The sequence below is a fragment of the Bubalus bubalis genome, chromosome 4 (genome assembly GCF_019923935.1).
Source record: "Bubalus bubalis isolate 160015118507 breed Murrah chromosome 4, NDDB_SH_1, whole genome shotgun sequence".
Lineage (NCBI taxonomy): Eukaryota > Metazoa > Chordata > Mammalia > Artiodactyla > Bovidae > Bubalus > Bubalus bubalis.
In genome coordinates, this window is record NC_059160.1 from 49,320,480 (window position 1) to 49,346,112 (window position 25,633).

General features: G+C 45.7%; 1 protein-coding gene across 3 annotated transcripts in view; it reads right to left on the reverse strand.

Moving 5' to 3' along the window:
* The window catches only part of BTBD11 (BTB domain containing 11), a 326,170-nt gene that overhangs the window by 65,036 nt on the left and 235,501 nt on the right, over nt 1-25,633 (reverse strand). For 2 of the 3 annotated variants that reach the window (XM_044941391.1, XM_006069563.3), the window contains exon 4: nt 12,403-12,555. In XM_044941391.1, the coding sequence (XP_044797326.1) occupies nt 12,403-12,555 (153 nt within the window). Of the gene's footprint in view, nt 1-12,402; nt 12,556-12,702; nt 13,074-25,633 lie in introns of those variants that run through there. The other variant, XM_044941392.1, reaches the window with a different exon arrangement.

Genomic DNA, 25,633 nt, shown 5'->3' on the forward strand with positions numbered 1-25,633 from the left:
GAGCAACAAGAGGGAGGGTGCCTGGGTCTCTGACCTGGAGCTGCCATAACACCCCAGACTGCCCAAGCCTTGATTGTTAGATGAGGAAAATGTTAAGCTCCTATCTTATCCAAGCCAAAAGCATTTCCTATGTATGTTACAGCTAATGAATCTATATCCTAATTAATCCATTCCACAAATGGATCTTTAATTTAAATCAATTCAGTGAAGCACTAATATATAGTGGCTATTGGACTGGGTGCTGAAGATCAAAGATGAAACACCACCTTCTAAGGGATTCTAGAAAGAATGGATAGTCTTCTTTATAAAAAATTTCACAAATAAATGAACCAATTCCTGAGATGTAAAGGGCAAAGTTCTATTGTTACAATCCCCAAATTAATTCCTAGTAACACCAATCCCATAAACAGATCTGCACATTGAAAACTTTTTTTTTCCTCTATTTTTTGGCCATGCCATGTGGCATACAGGATCTTAGTTCCCTAACCAGGGATCAAAATTGTGCCCTCTGCAGTGGAAGCATGGAGTCTTAAGCACTAGACTGCCAGGGCAGTAAGTCTCCAGATCTGCACATTTTTTTTTCTGTAAAGGGCCAAAGAGTAAATATTTTGGGCTTCATGGGCCATTTGGTCTCTGCCACAAATACTCAGCTCTGCCTTGGTAATGAAAGCAGTCATAAACAATGATAAACAAATGATAAACAATGATAAACAAATAGGCATGCCTATTTCCCAATACAACTTCTTATACAAAAATAGGTGGCAGGCAGCTCTAGCTTGCTGACTCTTGATCTATGGTAAAATAATTTAATAGGATGACCTTCTTCTGGGGATTGACAAGAAACATGGGGTGTTAAAGACAGAATTTTTTTTAAAAAATGTTAAATTTTATTTAATCCAGTGTCTTCCAAATTTATTGAACCGCTTCAAATTTTAAAATAATACTTATTAGTATCCCAGGACCAGCCTTCGAGGGTGCTGTTGCAAACACTGGCTAAGTAATTTTTACTGTTAGTGGGTTATTTTAGGCATACATAAAATACATAGTAGTACAATGACCCCGACATGTCCACTACCCAACCCAACTGAAAAAATAAAAGCATTTTAAATACAAAGACCTCTGTACACCTATCTTGATTCCATCATCTCTTCTACCTTCCTGAGATTACCACCTCCCCTGAATTTGACATTTATCATAGCTATCTTGCTTTATATATATACGCTTTTACTATTTTATGAATTCCTACTAATATGTAGACTATTTTGCATGTTGGTAGGCTTTATGTAAATGTTAGCATTAAACCCAAATCCTGCCTCAACTTGCTTTTTTTGCACAATATTGTCTCTGAGATTTATATAATAACATGTAGCTCTAGTTCATTTATTTTCTTTGCTAGTTGGCATTCCTGTGAATGAACATAGCAGCATTTATTCATCTGTTCTCCAGTAGAAAGCTCGTTCCTTTCTCTTTTCTGTATTTTGTTATTACAAACACTGCATCTATGAACATCTTTGTACACAGGGGAGAGTTTCTCCAGGGTATAGACCTAGGAGTAGCATTGTGTTTTCAAGTTTACTTGAAAGTGGATTCAGAGTCCCCTCTGGTGCTGTTTAAGAGTCCATGCTCTTCTATAGCTTTTCTCAAATCCGCCAGTCTAATGGGAATGAAATACACAGTAGGGTGTGGTTCCAGATCTCATTTCCAGGGTTACTAGGAAGGCTGAGCCTCTTTTCATACATTTCTTGGACTATTTTTATGTTACTTCTCAGGGATCTTTGGCCTTGGATGATGCTGACAGTGTAGATTGACATAGGAGACTGACAGGCATAAAAATTTCTAAAGAGAACTAAGGCTGGAGGCTGATTCTTCCAAGATGAACCAGTGTGCCTCGTTCAAAAGTCTGTTTCCCATTTCCCAATGCTGATTCTTTGACTGAAGTTACCTTAAAAATTAATTTTTATGGGAGTATAGTTGCCTTACAATGTTGTATTAGTTTCTGCTGTATAGCAAAGTGAATCAGCTAAACGTAAACATATATCCCCCCTTTTTTGGATTTCCTTCCCATTTAGGTCACCACAGAGCACTGAATAGAGTTCCCTGAGCTATACAGTGGATTCTTGTTAGTTATCTATTTTATAACTAATATCAATAGTGTATATATGTCAACCTCGATCTCCCAATTCATCCCACCCTCCCTTCCTCCCTTGGTGTCCGTGCATTTGTTCTCTATGTCTGTGTCTCTATTTCTGTTTTGCAAATAAGATCATCTATACCATTTTTTAGATTCCACATACATGCATTAATATATGATATTTGTTTTTGAAATTACTGTTTTAGTGGAGAGAACTTGGGCTTTGGAGTCAAATAGGCCTGGTTCTAATCCAAGATGAGGCTCTTTCTACATGTGACAGTAGCCAGATTTCCCAGCCTCCTGGAGCCCCAGTTCCCTCAGGTGTGAAGAGGAAAATAGTCTTGCATGCAGACAGGGGAGACTGAACAATGTGAGAAGCACCCAGGAGAGTGTCTGGCCTACAACTCACGATCGTTCCCTCTGTCATCCTGTGCAATACAGGAAATGTGAGCTGAAGCTCCACTCATTCTTTCACCCTCTGCACACCTCAGTTTCCCCCACAGGGAAAAGTGTCACACCATTTACACACAGAACATCAGACCACAAAACTGAATAACCCACAGAGCTCGAAAAGACTTTGGAGATCACCCAGTCTGGTGGTTCTTCATCTGTCATAGGGTGATTTCATGAGCTTGTAAAAGACAAGTTCACTTTGGAAAAAACGGCACATATGCTCTAATCGCTGGGTTGACTACAAACTTTCTGATGGATGGGACCTGCTCCTTAATCGTTACCCAGAGCACCACTGTAAGGCCTTATATGAAGGCCTTTGTATAAGGATATGGCTGTATGGTAAGTACTGGTTGGCTGGCTTATTGCTAAGGGAAGTTAACACTTCTGTACAACTAACATTTTCACCTAGAGTTTGGGAGGTTTGCTCGCAGATGAGAAAATAAGCATCTTGGATAGAAATTTAACAGACTCAAGAGGGGACCCCCTCCCCCCCAAAAAAACCCTGTTCCCAGGAAGTCAAATCTCATGTGGCAAACTACATACTCTAAAATTTCCGGACTGAATCTGAAGCCCCAGTTGGAAGTGAGCCCCAAATACCATTTAAGATTTAGTTTTCTGCCTTTCTGTAAGCACCAAATGTGTTTGTTTTACTTTCAACACTTTGGAAGCTCAGAACAAATTCCAAGTGTTGGCAAACTGTCTGCGGTTACAATCTGGTTTCTGCCCACGCTGGGCTGTTGAAACTGCTGCTTCGGGCCCTGGTGTCTCCCGCACTGCCAAGCCGAGGCGCCTCCTGTTGGTCTGCATCTTCTCTGCCTGTGGATAGCCTCGGATGCTGGCAACCCCTCCCCATCTCAGTTTCCTACATCTGCTACCTCACTTTCTTCAGGCTTTTCTCGGACCTGGGAGCCCTCGCCTTCTGTCTCGTGATGATGCCTCTTCATTGGTCCTTTTCCTGGGCTTCAGGCCCACCCCTGACTTCAGTGGCCACCAGTCTGCCAGCGTGCCTCCCCAAAGCATCTCAGTTAAGACCTTTCTTCTGAGTTCCCTGACTGAACCTCACCTGCCTACCACTGTCTCCATGTTGCTTTGCATCTGAATTAGGTAGGAAAAGTCTTGTCTGTCACGTCTAGTATCAGCAACACGCTTGGTAACAGCCCTTTGTATCATTCATTCATTCAACAAGTATTTACTGGGCTCCAACTATGTGCCCAGTAAACGTGGGCCTGCCCATGTTCTGTGGCCGGCCCTGCAATCAAGGAAACAGATTTCTGGCCCGGCCCTAAAGAGAGAAAGAAGCTACTCTTTGAGATAAAGGCTGAGCTATGACTCTTTCTTCTGGAGTATTCTATGCCCCCTCCCTAACCTCTGCCTATTTGGGACAAGCCCCCATCAATGAAGGGCCATATCTGTTGTCTATATGTCTTTCTTTCTGTTGTCGTTTCCTGCTAGTGACTTCATCTAAGGTTGCAAATACAGCTGGTAACAGACAATCAATGACTTTGGTCAAAGTTCCAGGATACCATCCAATGATGGTCTTCAAAAATCCCACACTTCAGAGAAAATATAAAACCTGAGTATCCCGAGGAACTCGGAAATCACTGAGGTGGGGACAGTGGCCCCCAAGCCAGTCAGCCCCAATCAACTTTCCCCCCTGCACTTGGAGGGGGGACTGAGCCACCAGAGAAGAAGGGCCAAGACACACCTGCCTTCAGCCTGGGCTACAAACCACATCACTTGTTGGCACACTAGCACATCGCTTCAAGATATTTATTCCTCGTCTCTCGTAGAGGAAGTTGAGGCTATTGTTTTTGGTAATCGGGAGAGGCTGACCTCCTTGGTCCCCAGTGGGGGAGCAAGGATATTCACTAATATTTAATGTGCATCTTCTGTGACACGAGTATGCTACATGATTTACCTGCTGTGTGTGTGTTCAGTCACTCAGCCATGTCTGACTCGTTGTGATTCTATGGACTGTAACCCACTGGGCTCCTCTGTCCATGGGATTTTCATAGCAAGAATACTGGAGTGGGTTGCCATTTCCTTCTCCAGGGAATCTTCCAGACCCAGGAATTGAACCATGTCTCCCACGTCTCCTGCATTGCAGGCAGATTCTTTACTGCTGAGCCACCAGGGAAGCCCACTTTACTTCCTACGTGGTGTTAAATGGTTTAATTATATCATTTTACTTAATTCTTCTGATAAAGAGTGGGAATATTATGGTTCCTATTTTATAGATACAGAAATTGAACCCCAGAGAAGTGCATAACTTGCCTAAGGTCACACAGAGAGTAAGTAGTCAAGCCAGGATTTGAACCCAAGCAGTCCGGCTACAGGCCTGCACTCCTAGGCACTCTGCTTGGCTCCTTCTCTAATTAGATGACAACATGAGCCCTTAATTCTCTGGCAAGCTTCCTCTGATGGAGAAGCCTGACACAGACTCTCTCATTTCCATGGACAACCAAGTGGGCAGCATCTGGCACTCAACATTTTCAAAATTGAACCCACTGATACTTCTCTGACATTGTCTGTGTCCTGGAGTGGGGTGCCATTGCCTTCTCCGAGAAAATGAATATACCCAGTTTTCTAATTCCCCTCCTTGGCTGGTTATCGGTTTCATGCATACTCTTCCAGAGACAATCTAAACATGGATATAGAAAATACTCAGTTATGTTATTTCACACAAGCGCGACACCTCATACACTATTCTCTATAGTCTTTTTCACTTGATAACCCATCAGGACTAATTTCAAAAATTGTAATAAGTATATGTAACAGAAAAACCGACAATTTTAATATTAAACAAAAATTTTTTTCATGCCACACAGTATGTGGGATCTTAGTTCCCCAACCAGTGATCGAACCTGTACCCCTTGCACCAGAAATGCAGAGTCTTAACCACTGGACTGTCAGGGAAGTCCCTATTTTTAACATTTTAAGTGTACAGTTCTGTGGCATTAAGTAATTCACATTGTCATGCAACCACGACTACCAACCACCTTCAGAACTCTTTCATCTTCCAAACTGCAACTTGGTACCCACACTAACCCAGGCCCCTCTCTCCACAGCACACCAGGGCCATCTCTAACAATGCGCAGTCCCTCACCCCCTGCATGTGTCCCCAGGTTTCATCGTCTCTGGCCTCTTTCCCCATCTCTCCATACCCGCTGCCTCTGCATCAGTCCAGCTGCCAGCGTCTCTCACCCGGATCCCTGTAAGAGTGCCTTCGCTCCAGGCCCCTTGCCGCCTCAGCCCGTGTCTCCTGCCACCAGCCCCTCTCTCTAAAACACTGCTGTCAGTCTCGTCCTTAACCATCTGGGATGGCTCCTCCCTCCCACAGAATAGTCTCAAAATCCTTTGGTGTGGCATAAAAGACCCTCCCTGGGCTGAGTTTAGCCGAGATTTCTCTGTGGTATCCAACGTCCGGTCCAGGGTCTGGCCTACAGGAGGTGCTCAGAGCACTGCTGGTTGAACCTGTGTTCTTAGTTTCAATTCCTTATGTTTCCTCCAACACACAGTCCCACCTTGGCCTTTGTATATGTGGTTCCCTCTGCGTGGACTTATTTTTTCTACTGCCCTCTCCCTCCCTCTCGTAGCTTCACCTTCTCTACCTAGCAAATCTGTTTATTCTCAGGATTCACATCAAATGGTACCTCTTGCATTTCAAGCTCTCAGACCTAGATCTTCACTGCCTTATAGTAGAGCATTTGCCAGATTTTTCCATAATCCCTTGACCTCTTTGCCCACCCACTCCCAGTCTAACTCCCAGTAAGCCAGGCACACAGTGGGGGCTGGTTTGGGCCTGCTGAGTGCAGGGCGCCTCGCCAGCTCTGCTCCTGGACCTGCTCTGTGGCTCCTCCCTGACACCGAAAGGGGAGGACAGTCAAGCCCCAAAGCGCCCCTCCCAGGAGCAGGCAGAGGGCGGCTTCCCATCTTGCAGGAAGCGCTGAGGCACTGACGTCAGGCAGGAGTGGCAGCAGCTCCCACAGGGTCATCTCTGGGCCCAGAGGGCAGTTTCAGGTCCGCTGGAGGTGCAGGAACTGGCATCCTGTGCCTGCACTTTTAAGCCAGCCCAGCTGAAGAGGCCAAGGAGTGGCAAGGACAAGGACACTCAAGAGGAGAAGAGAGGAGAGAGCAGTTCCCACTCTGAGAGGCTGGGGAGCCTTCCAGGGCCCCACAGAGGCACGTGCAGGGCCCAGGTGCTCGGCCTCTGCAGGTGATCTGACGGAGAGAACAGGGAGACCCAGGTCTGAATTCAGGGGCCCACACGGACTTGACTGAGGGAAATGGCTGGCATAGATGTGGCTCTAGATGTCCCACCGCCCCAGTTTTCTCCAGAAGTCCCTGGCCAGGATACCAAGTATTCCTTGACAGCAGGAGCCTGAGGCTGTCCCATCCTCTCGAGGTCCCGAGGTGCTCCATCCCTCCCTCCTCAGTGTCCCTCTCCCCCACACTCTCCTTCATTTTCTTTGTATTCAGACTCTGTGAGATTATCTTGCTGATCTGTTTGCCATTGCTTATTGTAGGCATCTCCCCAGCAGCACTTCAGTCTCCTCTGAACCCAGAAAAGACCTGGCTCCATAAGGCTGGGGAAGGAGTGGGTGGAGAGCATCTTTCCTTCTGACACTAAGGGCCAGAATTCCCCTCAACCAGGTGATCCTCTTCTTAAAGGGCCACAGAAGCTTGTGGGAACAAGGACCAGCAGCTCCAGCAGCACCAGGCCTGCTTCCTATGTGATGGGCAGCAGCTGGGTTTTCCCTGACTTGATGTTCCTGGATCCCACCCAGGTTCTGGCGGGCCATCAGCACCCCATACGTGTTTGGTAAACGAAACCGAATTTCCAGCTGTCATTATAAGGCTGTGTAAGAGGCAACAGAATTTCAGTTCAGGTGCCTCAGGGGCACAGTCTTTGTCTTAGAACCTAGTTTGACCTAAACTAGACAAATAACAAAACCTATTAACCTATTAACCTTGGGCAAACTTCAAGAGATGGTGAGGAACAGGGAGGCCTGGTGTGCTGCAGTTCATGGGGTAGCAAAGAGTCAGCCACAGCTTGGCGACTGAACAACGAACAACAAGTTAACCTCAAAATGTGCCCAAGAGACCTAAGAAGTGCTAGGAGGGGCGGACCAAGCAGTGGTAAAATCTGTTAAATTCATATGTGACCTCTTAGTGAAGTTCCCCATTCCCCAAAGCAGTCGTCACCCCCATCTTTACAGGGGATGAACCTGGTCCTGTGAGATGGGCAGAGTAACCTGCCCAAGGGGACCTGTTAGAAAGCAGCAGATCCAGATGAGAGCATCTAGTGTGGGGCTTGGCCTTAGGAGCTTGAAAAATGTAACAGAAGAGCAAAGGAAAGAAAACAATGCGTGACCTTCAACAAGCTCTGTAACCACAACTAGCCTCATCGTTCCTATTTTGTAATGTCCTAGTCTGATACTCCTAGCATCTTACCATCCCCAATCTTACCCCTTCTGGACAGCTCAAAGTCTGGTTTGGATTTAAGAAAAATTAAATTGCAAAAAGATTAGCCATTTCCTGGAGGGAGCTCATGGTTCCAACAAACTCCAACTGCTGTTGGTCAGTGTCATTTATCAGCTAAGAAAGGATTTGAGAACACCCTTTCCTACCATTATTTTAACACAGCCTCACTCTGGAGCAGAACTGCCTCTTACAAATGTGGGGGAAACAGCAGCATTTACTGTTCATGTTTCTGAAATGTTTCAAGACCAATTATTAATAGGAAAATGTACAAAGCCTAATAAGAAAATGCTGCCGGGAGGTATTATTTATTTGTTCTTTCCTTTATTCTTACTTCCTTCCCATTTCCCAAAGGACAGGAAAAAGAAAAGAAAGATGATCTGATACTTTAATTAAGGAAGAATAAATGGGTCACCCTTGTCGGTTTACAACCTGCAGCCACATTAAATGGTGTTCCTCTGGTATAAACTCGATTGCCACGGTGAGGCTTTACTGTAGCAGAATAAAGACAAAAGGAGAGCTCCCACAGGACTGACCAAGGTCACTGTGAAAACCAATGCAGCACTAGCGTCAGACCTGGGAATCCTTGACTGTGCTTGCTCTGTCCCGGCTGGTGTCCAGGCTGCCTCCCACCAGGAAACGTTGGTCGGCTGGTAGGTAATTATATGTTCTAAGAGTCACTGACATTCCAGCTGCCAACACCATGTCCTAAGTTCCCGCATCGGTTAGAATACCAAACTACTTACACTGTTTCTAAGACTGATTACTTATAGCAGTATGTTAAGCTCCAAATGATTCAGAACTAGGAGCCTGCCTAGCAACTTCGAAGATGAACGTCTGAGACAGCAGAGAGACAAATCAACTTGCAAAGTCCTTCATCTTACACCTCATCTGCCTTACAGTAGCTGTGTGATTTAGGACAAGTCCCATAACTGCAACTAGCCTCAGTGTTCCTATCTGTAAAATGGGACAATAAAGTCTGCCTTGCGGCATTTGTTTGGGATGGCACACTGTGAAGACTTAGTGCAAGGCAGGTGTCCAGTACCTATTGTTGGCTCTCTAAATGAACAACACTTCTTTGATCCCATCCCTTGAAAACTGGAGACAATAATTCCTACTTCACATCACACTAAATGTGATTGGAAAATATATGTATAGATGTATCTATATATTGCCCAGACTGAAAACTAGATATTCAAAAAAAAAAACAAACAACTGGCTGATCATATCATGGACTGAATTTAGCCTAGTTGATGGAACTTATCTTACATTTATTACTTAGGAAAATTTTTAACTAAATATTTTAGTTCTTTTTGAAAATGATTTCCAAACGTGAGGAAAATTTAGCTGGAGCAACCAATTAGCATATTTCCTAGACACAAATCATCCTGTGCACAAATGAGTCAAGAACTGAGAGGAAAATGCCTAAAAATAGCTTAGAGACGCAGGTGAACTGGCTTCCTTTGCGTCCCTGCTCACTGTGTGCATCGTGGCCTTGCAGGTGATCACACTCGCATCCCGAATGGCAGGGCTGATGCGTCAAATGGACAAACCCTGAAACTGAAATCCTTGGTGCCGCTGTCAGAGCAGCACACCCCTGGTCACTAGACCCTGCAGTGAAAGCTCTGTGCTGCGGGAGGGGCCTGCAGATGACAGTGGTCCTTGGAGTTCAGGTTCAGTCTATGCGTTTAGGAAAGGAAAAGAAGCATCTGGAAGGTGATCAGCATCCTCCAAGCGGGCTGACTCCAGATCCAGGGAAGGGGCCAGAAAAGTTGGTTATATCTCTGGGAGTCTGGGTTTGATGTTCGACTTCTAACTCTGTCACTTAACATCTGTGTGATGTTAGAAGAGTTACCTAATCTTGTTGGGCCTTGATATCTTTCTCTGTAAAACAGGGAAGCACTATTTTCCCAGTTAACAAGAGTGTTTGTTTTAAGGTTCACATGAGAAAGTCTTAAGATAAAGCAATACCTAGATATGAACCTCCATTATTACTACAGAGATAGTAGAGACTTATACCGCTGTTGCTGCTGCTAAGTCGCTTCAGTCGTGTCCGACTCTGTGCGACCCCATAGACAGCAGCCCACCAGGCTCCCCCGTCCCTGGGATTCTCCAGGCAAGAACACTGGAGTGGGTTGCCATTTCCTTCTCCAATGCATGAAAGCGAAAAGTGAAAGGGAAGTCGCTCAGTCGTGTCCGACTCTTCGCGACCCCATGGACTGCAGCCCACCAGGCTCCTCCGTCCATGGGATTTTCCAGGCAAGAGTACTGGAGTGGGGTGCCATCGCCTTCTCCGAGAGACTTATAATGCTCACTAAAAATGACCGTGTCATGAGTACTTACTTCCTCTTAGGCATTTTCAGTGTGGTTCTTTATGTTTGTGATCCTGCTTTGTGCTTGCACCAATATCTGAAGGGGTTGCTATTACTATGTCCATGTTACAGGTGGGAAATGAAGGTCCAGAGAGGTTAACTAGCTTGCCCAAGGTTGCACAGCTAATTAGTCATGTTGGTGGAATGTGGACTCAGGCAACTGGACTCAGGAGCCCAGGTGCCTACCCTTTAGGCTGTGAGGTTTCCTGAGAGCATGACAAACAAGAAGTTCTTTATCAGCAAGAGTTAAGGAAGTATCCTACATTCCCCGCCACCCAGCAGCCTCAGGTTTGCTTCAAGGAGGAGAGCTGGCGTCTCAAGGTCATCCCACCCCAGAGCTGCGGACTGTGAGCAGCGGCAGCAGGAGTGAGCCTGCAGGTAGGGTGCCACACCCATGAAACAGGAGGCAGGATAGTCTCATGGGCACAGGATGGGCTTCAGAGCAAGAGTCACAAGGATTGCCTCCTTGACATCTACACTATAAGCTGTCCCACCACCAACTTCCCAGTTTGTAAAATGGGAAGTTTACACTACCCTCAGGAGGCTGCTTCAGGGATCAGAGTAATGAATGCAAATCTCCTGTTGCGATTAAAACCCGCCACACAGCGGGTGCTCAGTAAATGGCTGTTCCTGTGTCTCTCTCCCTGAGACCCGTGGTTATTCTAGGTGATATAATGTAAGGGATGGTGGCACCGACAGATTCTCTCGGACAGAAACCTCCTGAGGAGAGTACAAATCAGGGGTTAGAACTATGGGGTCTGGGGGTATGGGCTGCCCGAACTCACATTCTGGCTCCACCACTTACAAATCTTGTGACCTTAGGCATGTTACTTAATCTATCTGTGCCTCAGTCTCCTTGTCTGTAAAGTGGGCATAATAACAATACCCACTTCATTCATTATTAATTAGTCTGTGTAAAGCAGTTATGACGGTGCTCACTTTGTGGCAAGCTTTCAGTAAATGCTTGCTGACTTGCATCAGGGCCCTGCATGTCCCTGGGTGGTGGGGCATTTATGAGCCTTCAGTGGGCTATGCTGTTTTCTGCAAACCCTCCCCTTCTTTGCAGACTTCCAATCAGATCTTGGAAGGGTGGAAATCTCTGAAGCCTGGCCACATGACAGGCTACCCTCACCTGGTGGGCAATGGGGATTTGAAAATGGTGTCCATGACACCTAGACAACAGACCTGGGAGTCGGGAAAGCACCCACACTCATGCATACACACCTATGTCTGAGTTTCTGTATTGTCTGCATTGACAGCCAGGTTTTGACTCAACTGAGTGGTTTCATTTCTTTCACTTTGGATAAAAGTGAGTCTCTCCCCACCCCTGCATGGGGTCCCTGAGTGGTCCATGAATAATTCCCACCTTGATGCAGTAGAGACCTGGATGCAGGGGTGAGAAATGGAGGGCGAGCCAGTTCATTACATTCAAGTTAATAAGCACAGGCGCTCTCAGACCCAACCAGAAATTCTACTCTGCACGGTTTAGTTAGAAAACTACAGGGAGACAATAATTTACTTCTAGTAGAGAGAGGGAGAGAGGGAAGACGAGGGCGGGAGGGGGAGAGGGAAGGAGGGAAGGAAGAGAGGGAGAGAAGAGCGGCAGGATGAGAGGGAGAGAGAACGGAATAGAAAAAATACGCCTAGAATCAAGATCAAGGCACACGGATATCTTGTAATCTAAGAATCAGGAGCATTCCCACATAGCCTTGCTCCCAGTCCTCTTGCGTCCCTGCAACTCGAGGGACCTGCTTATTGTCAAGCCTGCGTCTCTCCTTTAAACCAGAGGGGCCTCGATCTTCGTGACAGCGAGGCTGCCCGCGCACACCGCCCAGGGCGCAAACCAGCCCAAAGCCCCCGCGCGCTGCGGCCGCGCTCCCTGCACGGGGAACGCGGGCTGGGTGTGAGAGGAAGGGCGCCCTCCCAGAGCCCCGCCGCCCCGGGATCTCCAGCCGGCCACCCTACCTGAGCTGGCGCGGCTCGCAGTCCACGCCGGGCAGCAGCAGCCGGGCGGCCTGGCGGACGTCGTCGCTGTCCATGGAGAAGCTGCGGCGGTGGCCGGCGTGCGCCACGGCCACCCGGATCCACTCCATCAGCGGCGGCAGCACGAGGAAGGGCCTGCGGCGAGGGAGGGACCGAGACGCGTTAGGGCGGCAGTAGCAGGGGCTCCCCGCTCAGCCCCACCCCCTGCTCATCGCCACTTCCCCACCACCCGCCTCCCCCTTTTCCCTGGAGACACTGTCTCTCAATTCAAAGTGAGAGAACCTTTGGAGACATCCGGACCGCACCGGTGACCTCGGGGCAGGCTCTCTGGAGTCTTTGGGCCTCAGTTTCCTCATCTGCAAATGGGGGATAATGTGACTGAAAGGATACGACGTGACTCTTCTGTGAGTGTAATCTCCCTCGGCGATCAAATGAACATTAAGGAAATGACTCACTTAAAGCACCAAGCACAGGGTCAGGTGCTTAGTAGAGAATCCAATCCACTCCTGGGGTTATTAGGACTTGGGGCTCCCCACGGTGAGCCCAATCTTAAAGTGCCCTCCAACACTCCCTTCCCACCGCTAGCTGCTTCCTGTCATCCTTCTGAAGTTCTCCCAGGCCTCAGCTCTGCTCAAGAACCAGACTGCTGGCAGAATTCAGCATCTGGGAAGAAGCAGTCTTCTGGGAGAACCTGGAGGGGCAGCCCAGAGCTGCCAGCGTTGTGCGGGGGAGAAGGGGGCGGTGCTCTGGGGCCTTAGCCACACCCCCGAGCTGTGGGAAGTCTCGGCTCCCCACTAGCTAAAGGGGTCACAGCAGGGGTCCAACTCGCTGCATGAATTAACCGAGATCTTGCTTCTGGCTGAACTTTCTAGGTGTAATACATTTGTGCTATCTTCCTGTTCCTGAAACTGATTATTATAAATTCCATCTTCTCATTAGGACTGAGGACAGGGAGCTTTTGCAAAATCCTGATACCCGAGTCCTATCCCAGGGATTCTAATTTAATTTATCTAGGATGAGGCTGGACATTGATAGCTTTTAAAACCTCCCCCAGGTGAACACAACACGGCTCAGAATTCTCTGGAGAGTTTCTTAAAATGCCGATTGCTGGGCTCCACCCCCATAGTGTCCGATTCAGGAGATCAGGGGATGTGGCCAAGAATTTGCATTTCTAATGAGTCCTGGGTCTATGCTGAGGCTGATGCTACTGGTTAGAGGTGGGTGCGTGTTCAGTCTTGTCCGACTCTTTGAGACCCTAGGGGCTGTAGCTCACCAGGCTCCTCTGTCCATGGAATTTCCCAGGCAAGAATACTGGAGTGGGTTGCCATTGCCTACTTCAGGGGATCTTCCTCACCCAGGGACAGAACTCCCATTTCCTGTGTCTCCTGCATTGGTAGGCCGATTCTTTACCACCTTGCCATCTGGAAGCCCTAGAGGGGCACACTCAAAGAGCTTCTGCTCTAAAGTATGGTATAGGGCCTGGGGATCACCTGGTTTTGTGTGTGTATGTGTAAATGCAGATTTCCTGGCCTTATCTCCAGTAATGCTGATTGCACAGGGCTCATGAATATAATTTTAATAAGCAGCCCCTATGACATTGATTTAGGTAGACCAGGGGCCACACTTTGAGAAATCCATGGTGCAGGTCAAAAAGGTTTCCTATTCATGCGTTATGGCTACAACTGGGTCGAGGCATGCGGGGCATGTGGGTGTAAAATTTAGGAAGGCCAGATCATGTCAACATGTTCCAGCAGCTTTCTTGCTTCACCCTAGCCCTGGAGCTGCTGTTCAACCCAGCATGGCTGCCATGGGTGGGAGAAGAAAGTGGTAAGTAAAGAGTTTATTTACCCAAGGCAGCAGCACCCTCACTGTTTGCAGGTGTCTCCCCATTTTGGTGGCAGGTTCCAGTTTTTCTAGAATGCTTTCTGGTTATCCAATGTTAAGACTTAACAGCTGTTACATTCATCTCAGTTAATCCCATTCATGATCTCAGCTAAATGCTTAGGACAACCTACAAGCTAGTTATGATTATGTCTATTTTCTAGATCAGGAGAATAAAGTGTACTGAGGTTAAGTAACATGCCCTGGCTCACAAGGTTGGCAAATATGAGAGCTGGAAATCGGACCCAAGACATTTGACTTCACAGCCCATGTGCAGTAGCCCCATGTGGTACTTGTCTAACTTCCCAGCATGCACCTGTTACCCCAAGGGGGCCCATCTGGTCATGGACCTTTTATGGAAGGTCATTTTCATTCCTGCTCACTCAGCTCCATTCTCTCTCTATAAGGTTTCCAATCCTTTGAAAATCCACACCCTACTTAACCTTCCGACCACAATTCAAATCCCACCTCTCCCTAAACATTTCTCCTGGGGACTCCTCCCAACACGGACCCTTCCCACAGTGGCCCCCACCCCAGTGGCCTGACCTACCAGCCTTGCAGATGCCACACGAGAATGTGAACTCCATGAGATGGGGACCTGGGACTGCTGGATTCACCGACCCAGCCCCATCCCCAGTCCTGGGACAGTGCCTGGCAGGCTGTGAGCACTTAATAAATAACGTGTTCATGAAATGGACTAAGATTTATCAATTCCTCACTGGGAGAAACAGATAAAATCGAGTTTCTGTACCGGTGGACCTGTGGGGCAGGTTCCCAGGGAATTTCTGCCTGGATCAGCCTGCTGCTTAGGCTGTCGTCCTCATTCTCTCATTCTCTCCATCACCTAAACCGAATCAGGCACTCAATAAACACACACTGACTTGAAATTGAATTGGATTCTACAGTCTCAGGTGAGCAGAACTTATTTTTGTCACCATGACTCCATCACTGCTGAAGCCAAACCGGGATGCCCCTCTGAGCTGTTCCCGCAGAGGCTGCACCCCCAGCCCCTGGCCTGCCTTTCCTTTGCGCGGTCCAGCCCCTCAAGCACAGCCCACAACTCCCAACCCCTCAGGGTCTTCTGGAACACTGCCCTTCAGCAGCTGTCTTTCAAGTTGGATGCTGAGGCCTGGGGCGCACAGTCAACTCCTGATGAATACAGAAAAGGAGAAAAAGACGCTCTACTGCGCCTTCAAAATAACACTTTTACCAAGACAGGCGGCAAGCATTCGAATGAGAAACCTTGAACCCCAGATTCCACTGCCTCTGGAATTTTCTATGGACTTGTTCTCCCCTTTCAACATTGCCTTCTTTTCGTCAGTCTGACCTCAATAGTTTATAAGCTCATGAATTCTTTGCCAGCAACTCATTTAAAAATCTTCTTATCTTGTCTACTCAGAGAGAAAGAAAAATAGTATTATTTGTGAAGTTTCTTTTGGAGGAGGTTGGAGATGGGAAAGAATGCTAGGGTCTTGAGTTAAGGAGAGGGTGGAGAATGCTAAGAGGGAAAAAGACTGCATTCTCCTGATACATTTTTTAAGAAAACACTTTGTTGGTGAAGTTGTCTGTAGTGACTAAAACCTAGAGGAGGCCCAAGGAACTCATGGTTTAGTGAAGCAGATTCAACCTAAGAATCAAGGCCCAGTGTGGGAGGTGGGTAGGGAGGGGGGGTGGTAGATGGATGGGTAGGGTGTGGGGGGTGGGAGGGCAGCAAGGAGTGTGTGAAAATTGCCAAGGCTCTGATTTCACCCCCAGAGTTTTGGTTCAATAGGTCTTGGATGGGGCCTGGGCATCTGCATTTTAAATAAAATCCCCTGGGAATTCAGGAGCAACCCAGATCTAATACCTCTGATTAGGTGGCCTGAGGTGAACAGAGGGGTGGGGGAACACAATCAATTCAAACAGGGCAGTGCCATTAAAATTGTCATTATGGCCTTAAAATACTGAAAACAGAGTTACCTACCATATGATTCAGTGATCCCACTCCTGGGCATAAATAACGACAAAATGCCAATTCAAAAAGATACATACATCCCAGTGTTCATAGAAGCCCTACTTACAACAGTTAAGAAACGAAAGCAACCTAAATGTCTGTTGATAGATACATAGATAAAGAAGACAGTGATGGAATATTACTAAGCCATGAAAAAGAGTGAAATATTGTCATTTGCTGCAACATAGATAGACGTAGAGATTATCATACTAAGTGAAGTAAGTCAGATAGAGGAAGACAAATATTAATATGCCATTCTTTATATGTGGAACCTAAAAAATTATACAAATGAACTTGTTTACAAAACAGAAACAGATCCACAGTTGTAGAAAACAAACTTATGGTTACCAAAGGGGAAAGGCAGGGAGGGATAAATTAGGGGTTTAGGATTAAAATAGTATTTCCAGAAGCTAGTGGTAAAGAGCCTGCCTGCCAATGCAGGAGACATAAGAGATGGGAGTTTGATCCCTGGGTCACGAAGATTCCCTGGAAGAGGGCATGGCACCCACTCCAGTATTCTTGCCTGGAGAATCCTGTGAACAGAGGAGCCTGGCAGGCTACAATTACACCCTACTATATACAAAACACGGAGAAGGCAATGGCACCCTACTCCAGTACTCTTGCCTGGAAAATCCCATGGACGGAGGAGCCTGGTGAGCTGCAGTCCATGGGGTCGCTGAGGGTCGGACACGACTGAGCGACTTCACTTTCACTTTTCACTTTCACGCATTGGAGAAGGAAATGGCAACCACTCCAGTGTTCTTGCCTGGAGAATTCCAGGGACGGGGAAGCCTGGTGGGCTGCCATCTATGGGGTCACACAGAGTCGGACACGACTGAAGTGACTTAGCAATAGCAATATACACAACAGCCAACAAGGTCCTACTGTCTGGCAGAGGGAACTATACTCAATATGTTGTAGACTGTAGTGTGCCTAGAACTGGCACAACACTGTAAATCAACTATATTTCAATAAAATTTAAAAAGTAAACCCTAAAAATCCTTTAGGTTGCACTCATATTGCAGGTATGCTTCCAGGGGCTGGAGATAGAGTGGAGAGCAAGACACATCTATGTTCTCATAGAGCTAATGGTCTAACAGGAAGACAGACATATAAGAAACCTGTAAACCAACCAAGTAATAAAGCAGTTGCAAACTGTGATTGGTGCCAGGTTGCTGGGATAGAGAATAAATAGGTTGAGATGGAGTGGTGGGAAGGCCTCTCTGAAGAGGAGACAAAATCTCAAATATGGGAAGGAACTGACCCTATGCGAATGTGTAGAGAGATGGGTATTTTAGAGAGCAGTAACAGACTGCACAAAGGCCTTGAGGCAGAAAAGACTTAGAGCTCAACCAAGGGACCTTCACGTGAATCATGTCCTATTTGGCCCTCCAGGACAGATGCGGGGGCCAGGACACATGTGAGGAAGAGTCACTGTGGTTGGCTGGATAATGGCCCTCAAAGATATCAGGTCATATTCCCACAGCCCGTGAATACTGATGGCACAAGTGAGTCTGAAGATATGGTCCAGTTAGGAAACTTGAGAAGATTAGCCTGGATATCCGGGTAGGTCCTAAATACAACCACATGGGTCCTTAGGAGAGGGAAATAGGGAGATTCAGTACAGGTGATACTGAAGCAAGATGCTCTGCTTTTGGGTTGAGCTGAAAGGAACCACAAGCCAAGGAATACAAGGAGTGCAGCTTTAGAAGCAGGAAAAGGTGAGGAAATGGTCTTCTCTCAGAGACTCCAGAATTTAGCAGACCTGCTGACAATTTGGTTTTGGCCAGTGAAATTGATTTTGGACTACTGACCTCTGGAATTGTACGAGAATGCGTGTGTGTTGTTTTAACCCACCAGGTTTGTGGTAATTTGTCCCAGCAGCCCCGGGAGACTAAACCAGGGTATTGACAGGGTAACTGCAGGTCAGTTTGGAGACCAGAGGGTGGAGAATGTGAACCAAATACTAAAGCTGGGAGTGAGGGCATCCAGAGGGCTCTGGAATCATCTCCAAGGTCTGAGCTGCCTTGTTCCTGAGGTCAGAGCAGTTCTTGTTGATATGGGCTGAATGATATCAACCCCAAATTCATGCATCAAAGCCCTACATGCCAGAACCTCAAAATGTAACGGTATTAAAATAAGGCCATTGGAGTGGGCCCTAATTCAGCGTGACTTATAAGTGTCCTTATAAGACGAGGAGACTGGGACACATGGAGAGACACACAAAGAGCCAACTATGCGAAAGATGCAGTGAGTGGGCAGCTGTCTATCAGCCAAGGCGAGAGGTCTTGGAAAAAACCGCACCTCTGACAAGTCTCTAGCACTGTAAAAAGATAAACTTCTTTTGTTCAAGCCACCCAGTTTGGGTTAATTTGTTATAGAAGCCCCAGCAGATGAAAATGCCTGTGGTTTGATGTAAATTTTGCTCACCCCTCAATATTTTAGTCTGTGGTAGAGGAACTTCCATTGGAAGCTGATTCTTTAGAGAGCTGCTGGTTTTCATTCATTTCCTAGTGACAATGGAAGACGAGTTCAAAGCCATTTGAAGGCTGTACCGTGCAGAGGTCAGAAGTTTGGGCTTTGGAGACAGGCTGAGTGAGAGCTGGATTCCAGCTCCACCCTCACACTGTGTGACCTTGAACAAAGTATAGTTGTCCCTTGGTATCCACAGGGAATTGGTTTCAGGAACCTCATTGGTACCAAAATTCTCAAATCCTTTATGTAAAATGGGATAGAACAGTACTCTGCATCTGTAGATTCAACCAACTGTGGATGTGGACCCTACAGATGGAGGACTCACTGTATTCCAATGGTCATGCCTTGGTCCTCTCACTGGGAAGGTGGGGATAATAACAATATCTACTTCAAGGGGTGTGGTTGGCCTAATAATGTCGCCCCACTGAATGTCTACATCCTAATCCCCAGAACCTGCCAAGGTTATTTGATAAAACAGAGTCTGCACATGAGATTAAGTTAAGGATTTTGAGCAGGAAAGACTAGCCTCAACTACCAAGGTGGGCCTGAAATGAAATCACAAGGGAACTTAGAAGAGGGAGGTGAGACGGTCAAAGGTGAGACTATCCTGGTGGTTCAGTGGCTAAGACTCTGCACTCCCAATGCAGGGGGCCTGGGACTGATCCCTGGTCAGAGAACCAGATCTCACATATCACAGCTAAGAGTTTGAATGCCGAAGTTAAAAGATCCCACGTGCTGCAACTAATACCTGGAACAGTCCAAAAAAAAAAAAAAAAAAAAAGAAGGTCAAAGGAGGGAGTAGATGTGACGACAGAAGCAAAAAGTTGGACTAATACAGGAAAGGGACCAGGAGTTAAGGAACACAGGTGGCCTCCAGATGCTGGAAAAAGCAAGGAAACGTATTTTCCCCTGGAGACTCCAGAAGGAGGCAGCCCTGCCGACACTTTAAATTTAGCGAAAACGATTTTGTATGTGTGACCCCTAGACTGTAAGATAATCAATCTGTGTTGTTTTGAACCTCCACGTTTATACCAGTCTTTTTTTTTTTTTTTTTACAGCAGCCACAGGAAACTAGCACAGAGGGTTACTATAAGAACTGCATGGGATGATGTGCAGGTAGCCCGGCGCCTGGTACCCAAAAGTGCTCATAAGCAGTAGCTGTCATAATCGTCATCATCATCAGCATTGTTTTTAGCATCACTCAGCCTTCTCCCTCCTGGATGGAGGAAAAGGCCTTGCTACACAGAGCGATGCTCCCGTCTTTCTTTAAATTGAAGCAAATCTCTGCAGTTTCTACGCCTTTCTTTATAAATCACGTGGCCCTGACTTTTCGTGTTTGTTAGTTGTTGAGTCTTTCTTAGGCTGGAGAAGAATTTAGACGTTTGACTGTGGTTTGGGAGGCTCATAATTTCAGGGACACAGGGAGTGAAGGACAAGCAGCATAACTAGACAATATCCAGGGCTGGTTTCTATAGCAATATTCACTGCGATCTCACTGTAGTGGTGAGACCAAAGATAGGAAGATGATGGCAGAGGTCAGAGGTGGTCATGGCTGGTTACTATAGCGACAGCCCTACTGTGCAAAGTATGGTGGGCTTGCCCAAGGGGGTGGTTCCTGCAGACAGCCTAGAGAGGGAGGAGCCACGGGTGTGGGCTACAGCAGAGCTTCTTGAATATTAATGTGCATATGAATATCTAGGATCTTTTTAAAATGAAGATTCTGATTCAGTAGATCTGGGGTAGGGTCCAAGATTCTACATATCTACCAAACTCTCTGGCAGTGATTCAGCCACCAATCCATGGACCACACTTAAACAACCAGGCCCTAGAGAGTATATATATGTGTGTGACTGTGTGTGTGTGTGTGTGTGTGTGTGTAATGAAAACTGGGGTATCTTTTTGATTTATGGTTTCTCCAAATATATGCCCAGGAAATCACAAATGGTGAATTGTGTTATCATGTTTAAGGGGGAGAAGGTGAAGCCAGGAGGGTGAGCGCTGTAAGAGGGTGAGAGGCCCAGGAGACAACAAAACAGAAGGAGGTGTTTGTACCTGGATCTCCTGATTAAAGCTGGGGGGTGGTGGTATGCTATACTGGATGGGCTAAACCTGGGTCTCAAGCCTGTACCAAGCTGTAGGGGAGGTCGGGAGAGCAAGTTTCAGCCTTTATCAGGGGAGGTGGGTTCTACCTCCCACCAGGATTCTCCTTCAGTTTCCCAACAATCTTACAAAATATAATCTTTTAGTCTTGGGGAGTTTACTCTGAACCAAGCACCCATCTTATTGTCTGATAGGTATTTTATATTCATGACTGTGTTTAGCATCATCTTGAGAAAGTAAATGCTCAAAAAATACACTTGGCAATGGTCATATCTAAGTAGACATTATCTCCCAAGATACCTAAATAGACATTTCTCCAAAGAAGATACACAGATGGCCAAAAAAGCACATGAAAATACGTTCAACATCATTGATTATCAGAGAAATGCAAATCAAAACTACAGTGAAGAATCATCTCAGGGGTCAGAATGGCCATCATCAAAAAAATCTACCAACAGTAAAAGCTACAGAGTGTATAGAGAAAAGGGGACCTTCCTACACTGTTCGTGAGAATGTAAACTGGTGTAGCCACTATGGAGAATAGTATGGAGGTTCCTAAAAATCTAAAAATGGAACTACTATATGATCCAGCAATCCCACTCCTGGGCATATATTCGGAGAAACCATAAATAAAAAAGATACCCCAGTGTTCATTATACACACACACACACTCACACACATATATATATAATGGAATATTACTCAGCCATAAAAAGAATGACATAATGCCTTTTGCAGCAACATGGATGGACCTAGAGATTATCATACTGAAGTCAGATAGAGAAAGACAAATACCTGTGAAATCTAAAAAAATGAAACAAATGCATTTATTTACAAAACAGGAATAGACTCACAGACATAGAAAATAAACTTATGTTTACCAAAGGAGAAATGTGAGGGGGTAGGAATAAATTAGGAGCACGGGATTAACATATGCACTACTATATATAGGATAGGTAACTAACAAGGACCTATTGTACAGCACAGGGCACTCTACTCAATATTCTGATAACCTATATGAGAAAAGAATCTGAAAAAGAATGAATATATGTATATGTATAATTGAATATCTTCACTGAAATTAACACAACATTGTAAATCAACTGTACTCCAATAAAACTTAAAAATATATATATACTTTGTGGTGGTTAATTTTATATGTCAGTTTGGCTGGGTCACAGGTACCCAGACATATGGTCAAACACATATTACCAGATATGTAGTCTGGATGTTGCTGGATATTGAAAGTATTTTTTAGATGAGATTAACAATTAAATCAGTGGACTTAAAGCAATTTATCTTCCACAAGGTAAAAGACATTTGTTCTTAAGAAAAGCTATGACAAACCTAGACAGCATATTAAAAAACAGAGATACCACTTTGACCTCAAAGGTTCTTATTGTCAAAGCTATGTTTTTTTTTTAGTGGTCCTGTACAGATGCAAGAGTTGGACCATAAAGAAGGCTGAGCACCAAAGAATTGATGCTTTCAAACTGTTGTGCTAGAGAAGACTCTTGAGAGTCCCTTGGACTGCAAGGAGATCAAACCAGTCAATTGTAAAGGAAATCAACCCTTGAATCTTCATTGGAAGTATTGATGTTAGAGCTGAAGCTCCAATCCTTTGGCCACTTGATGTGAAGAGCCGACTCATTTGAAAAGACCCTGATGCTGGGAAAGGCTGAGGGCAAGAGAAGAAGGGGTCCACAGAAGATGAGATGCTTGGATGGCATCATCAACTCAATGAACATGAGTTTGAGCAAACTCTGGGGGATAGTGAAGGACGGGGAAGCCTGGTGTGCTGCATTCCATGGGGTCACAAAAAGTCGGACATAGCTTAGTGATTAAATAATAACAACAACAAGATGGGTAGGCCTCATCAATCAGTTAGAGGTCTGAAGAAAAAGAAAGACTGATCTCTTCCAAAGAATAGGGACTCTGTCACTCTCTGCCTTCAGATCTGAGCTGCAGCATTGACCCTTCCCTGAGTGGATCACACACACATCCTGCTGCTTCTGTTTCTCTGGAAAACTCTGCCTTATACACACCTGCAATGGGTGCCATGGGACTTAACTGTCTGCAGAGAGGTAGCCTCCTCTTTCTACATGGATCTCACCCCCTTCAGCCTCATGCACAACTGGCAGGGGCAGGGAGGAAGCGGAGGGCTGGATCACAGAGGACCACTTCCTAGCATCCCAAGTGTGCCCACAACTCTTGGGAAATGAGACAAAGGAATCATGGGTAGGGTAAGGCCAATGCTTTTAGGGAAGAGCAAGCCATTCGGTACCAAAGCACAAGTCCTTTGCTATGTGAAAGTCCATATAATTACATAAATGCCCTGAAATGGGGCAGGTGCCAAGGGGCACTGGTGAGGAGGTGATTTCTGCTAATAATGCCAGCAGGTACATGTGAGTGATCACCCGACCTTCTTTGTCTTTCCTGTCACACATTCTGAAGAAGGTGATATAGAGGGCTGGGGGTTCATGGATGCAGTACTGAGGTTCAAGCAGGTTTAGGCAGAGCAAAAATGGTACACAAATTATAATAATCTCATCTCCCGGCTGCCAACAAACAGCTGCACCTCCCCTAGTCTTCATCTGCCCTCCCACCCTGGACAGGAGGGACTCCTCCAGTCCTACCCACCCCCTACTTCCCTGGGCACATGACTCCATCACTTCTCTCCCCACAGTCCCACAGCTCAACCTCCACCTCCTCTCTGGACTTTCTCATCAGCATTTAAGCGCTCAACATGTCTCTAACAATTTGAACCGGAGAGCAAGAATGCTGGTGAGTGCAAAATTCACAGTTCCCCTGAATTTCAATCTAGGTCCTCGGTCTAGTTTTCCGTCTATGGCAGAGGGAGCTCAAAATCATCTGGGAACTGAATGAAATGCATATTCCTGTGTTTCCTGTGGCTGCTTAACAAACCACCACAAACTTGGTGGCTTGAAACAACATAAATTAAGGGCCCATTTTATGCTAAGCATGGGTCTGAGCATGAAAGGAAGCAGAGAGGTTATATAACTTGCCTAAGGGCACACGGTTATAAGCAGCAGCACAGGCAGACAGACCTGGAGTTGGGGCTTTAACTATGCATTCTGTCATCTGCAGGCAGTGGCTACAGTATACACAGGCTGGAGCTGACAAGGAGGGGAGAGAGTGGTGGGGTGAGGTGGATGGACAGGAGGCAACCCTGGAGAGAGACAAGGGAAGAACCGCCCAGGGCCTTGTAACTTCTGGACTAAAGCTGTAAACTCCTGATACTTGAATTGCAGTTGAGAAACACAAAATCAGAGAAACATTTGAAGAGAAATATGAAAAATGGGTTGACAAAAATATTCACTCTGAGCATGCAAAACAATGGGTTCACCATAACTGTTTGTTTAGAAAGAGAGCGGAGAGTTTTTTATATTCTGGCTGAGATTGCTGGCTCTCACCTTATATGTGTCTTCTTTCTGCTTTGTAATAAGACCCCCAATCTTCACATGGGCTCATGACCACCTCGCTTACATTTTTCAGCCTCCCTTTCAGCTAGGAGACTGGTTCTTACAAAGATATAAGCAGACGTTTCTTGTGATACTTTTAGGAAAGTTCCTAAATAGAAGAGGCCCAACTTTCTCTGGTCTTCTTCCATTCTGCTGGCAAGAATGTAGACAGAATGGCTGGTGCTCAAGCAGCCACACTGAACTATGTGGTAGAAGCCACACGGCACAGCACAATGATAGAAGGAGGATGATTGGTTAGGTGGCCATACCTGCCCTGGATTCTTAATTCTAGACTTGGTTTATATGAGAAATGAATGTCTATCTTGTTTAAACACCTGCTATTTGAGTTTTCTGTCACTGACAGCCAAATCTAATTCTAAGTGACACTCACATCAATTCCCATAACATGTATATTAAATCTCTATTTTTCCTTTATTTTTGTCACCATGGATTTGAGTTTCTTTCTGTTTAGCAAAAAAAGATAAACATTTTTTCATAGTTATCTTCTAGAGACTATGAATCTGTAACCTTGAGATTGTATTAACATTTGTTCCTAGAAACTACATTTACTAAAGTATTTGTTACAGTGAGTTGTTTATTCATTTCAAAGTGTAAACTACGTCATAGGAAGTTGATTTTGTTCATCAGCCTCAGGAAATTTTACTGACAGTGGCTTGGAGCTCGTCATAATTAACCCACAAAAATCACAATACAGATACTCTTGGAGACAGAAACGTATCTCAAAGACTTCATCCTTGCAAAAGTTCTCTTATAAGGAATTTTAGCTATTTTCCCTCAACGTTATTGAGGTAGAGTTGACGCATACCAGAGTGTAAGTGTGGGGTGTACAGGATGACTCTCTGATGCACATATATTATGATCACCATGGTAGGGTTAGTTAACACCTCCCTCCCCTCACATAATTACCATTCTGTCTTTGTGGTGAGAACTTTTAAAATCTACTCACTTAGCAACTTTCAAGTGCATAATAAAATATTAACTACAGTCACCGTGCTGTATATTATTAGATCCTCAGAACTTATTCCTCTTATGACTGGAGGTTTGGATCCTTTGGCCAACATCTCTCCCCAATTCCCCTACCTCTTGCCACTGGCAGCCACCTCTCTACTCTCTGTTTCTCTGAGTTCAGGTTTTTCAGATTCCACTTATAAGTGAGATCATACAGTATTTGTCTTTGTCTGACTTATTCCAGTTAGCATAATGTCCTCAAGGTCCATCCACACTGTCACTTAGGTCAGGATTTTCCTTTTATTTTCTCTTA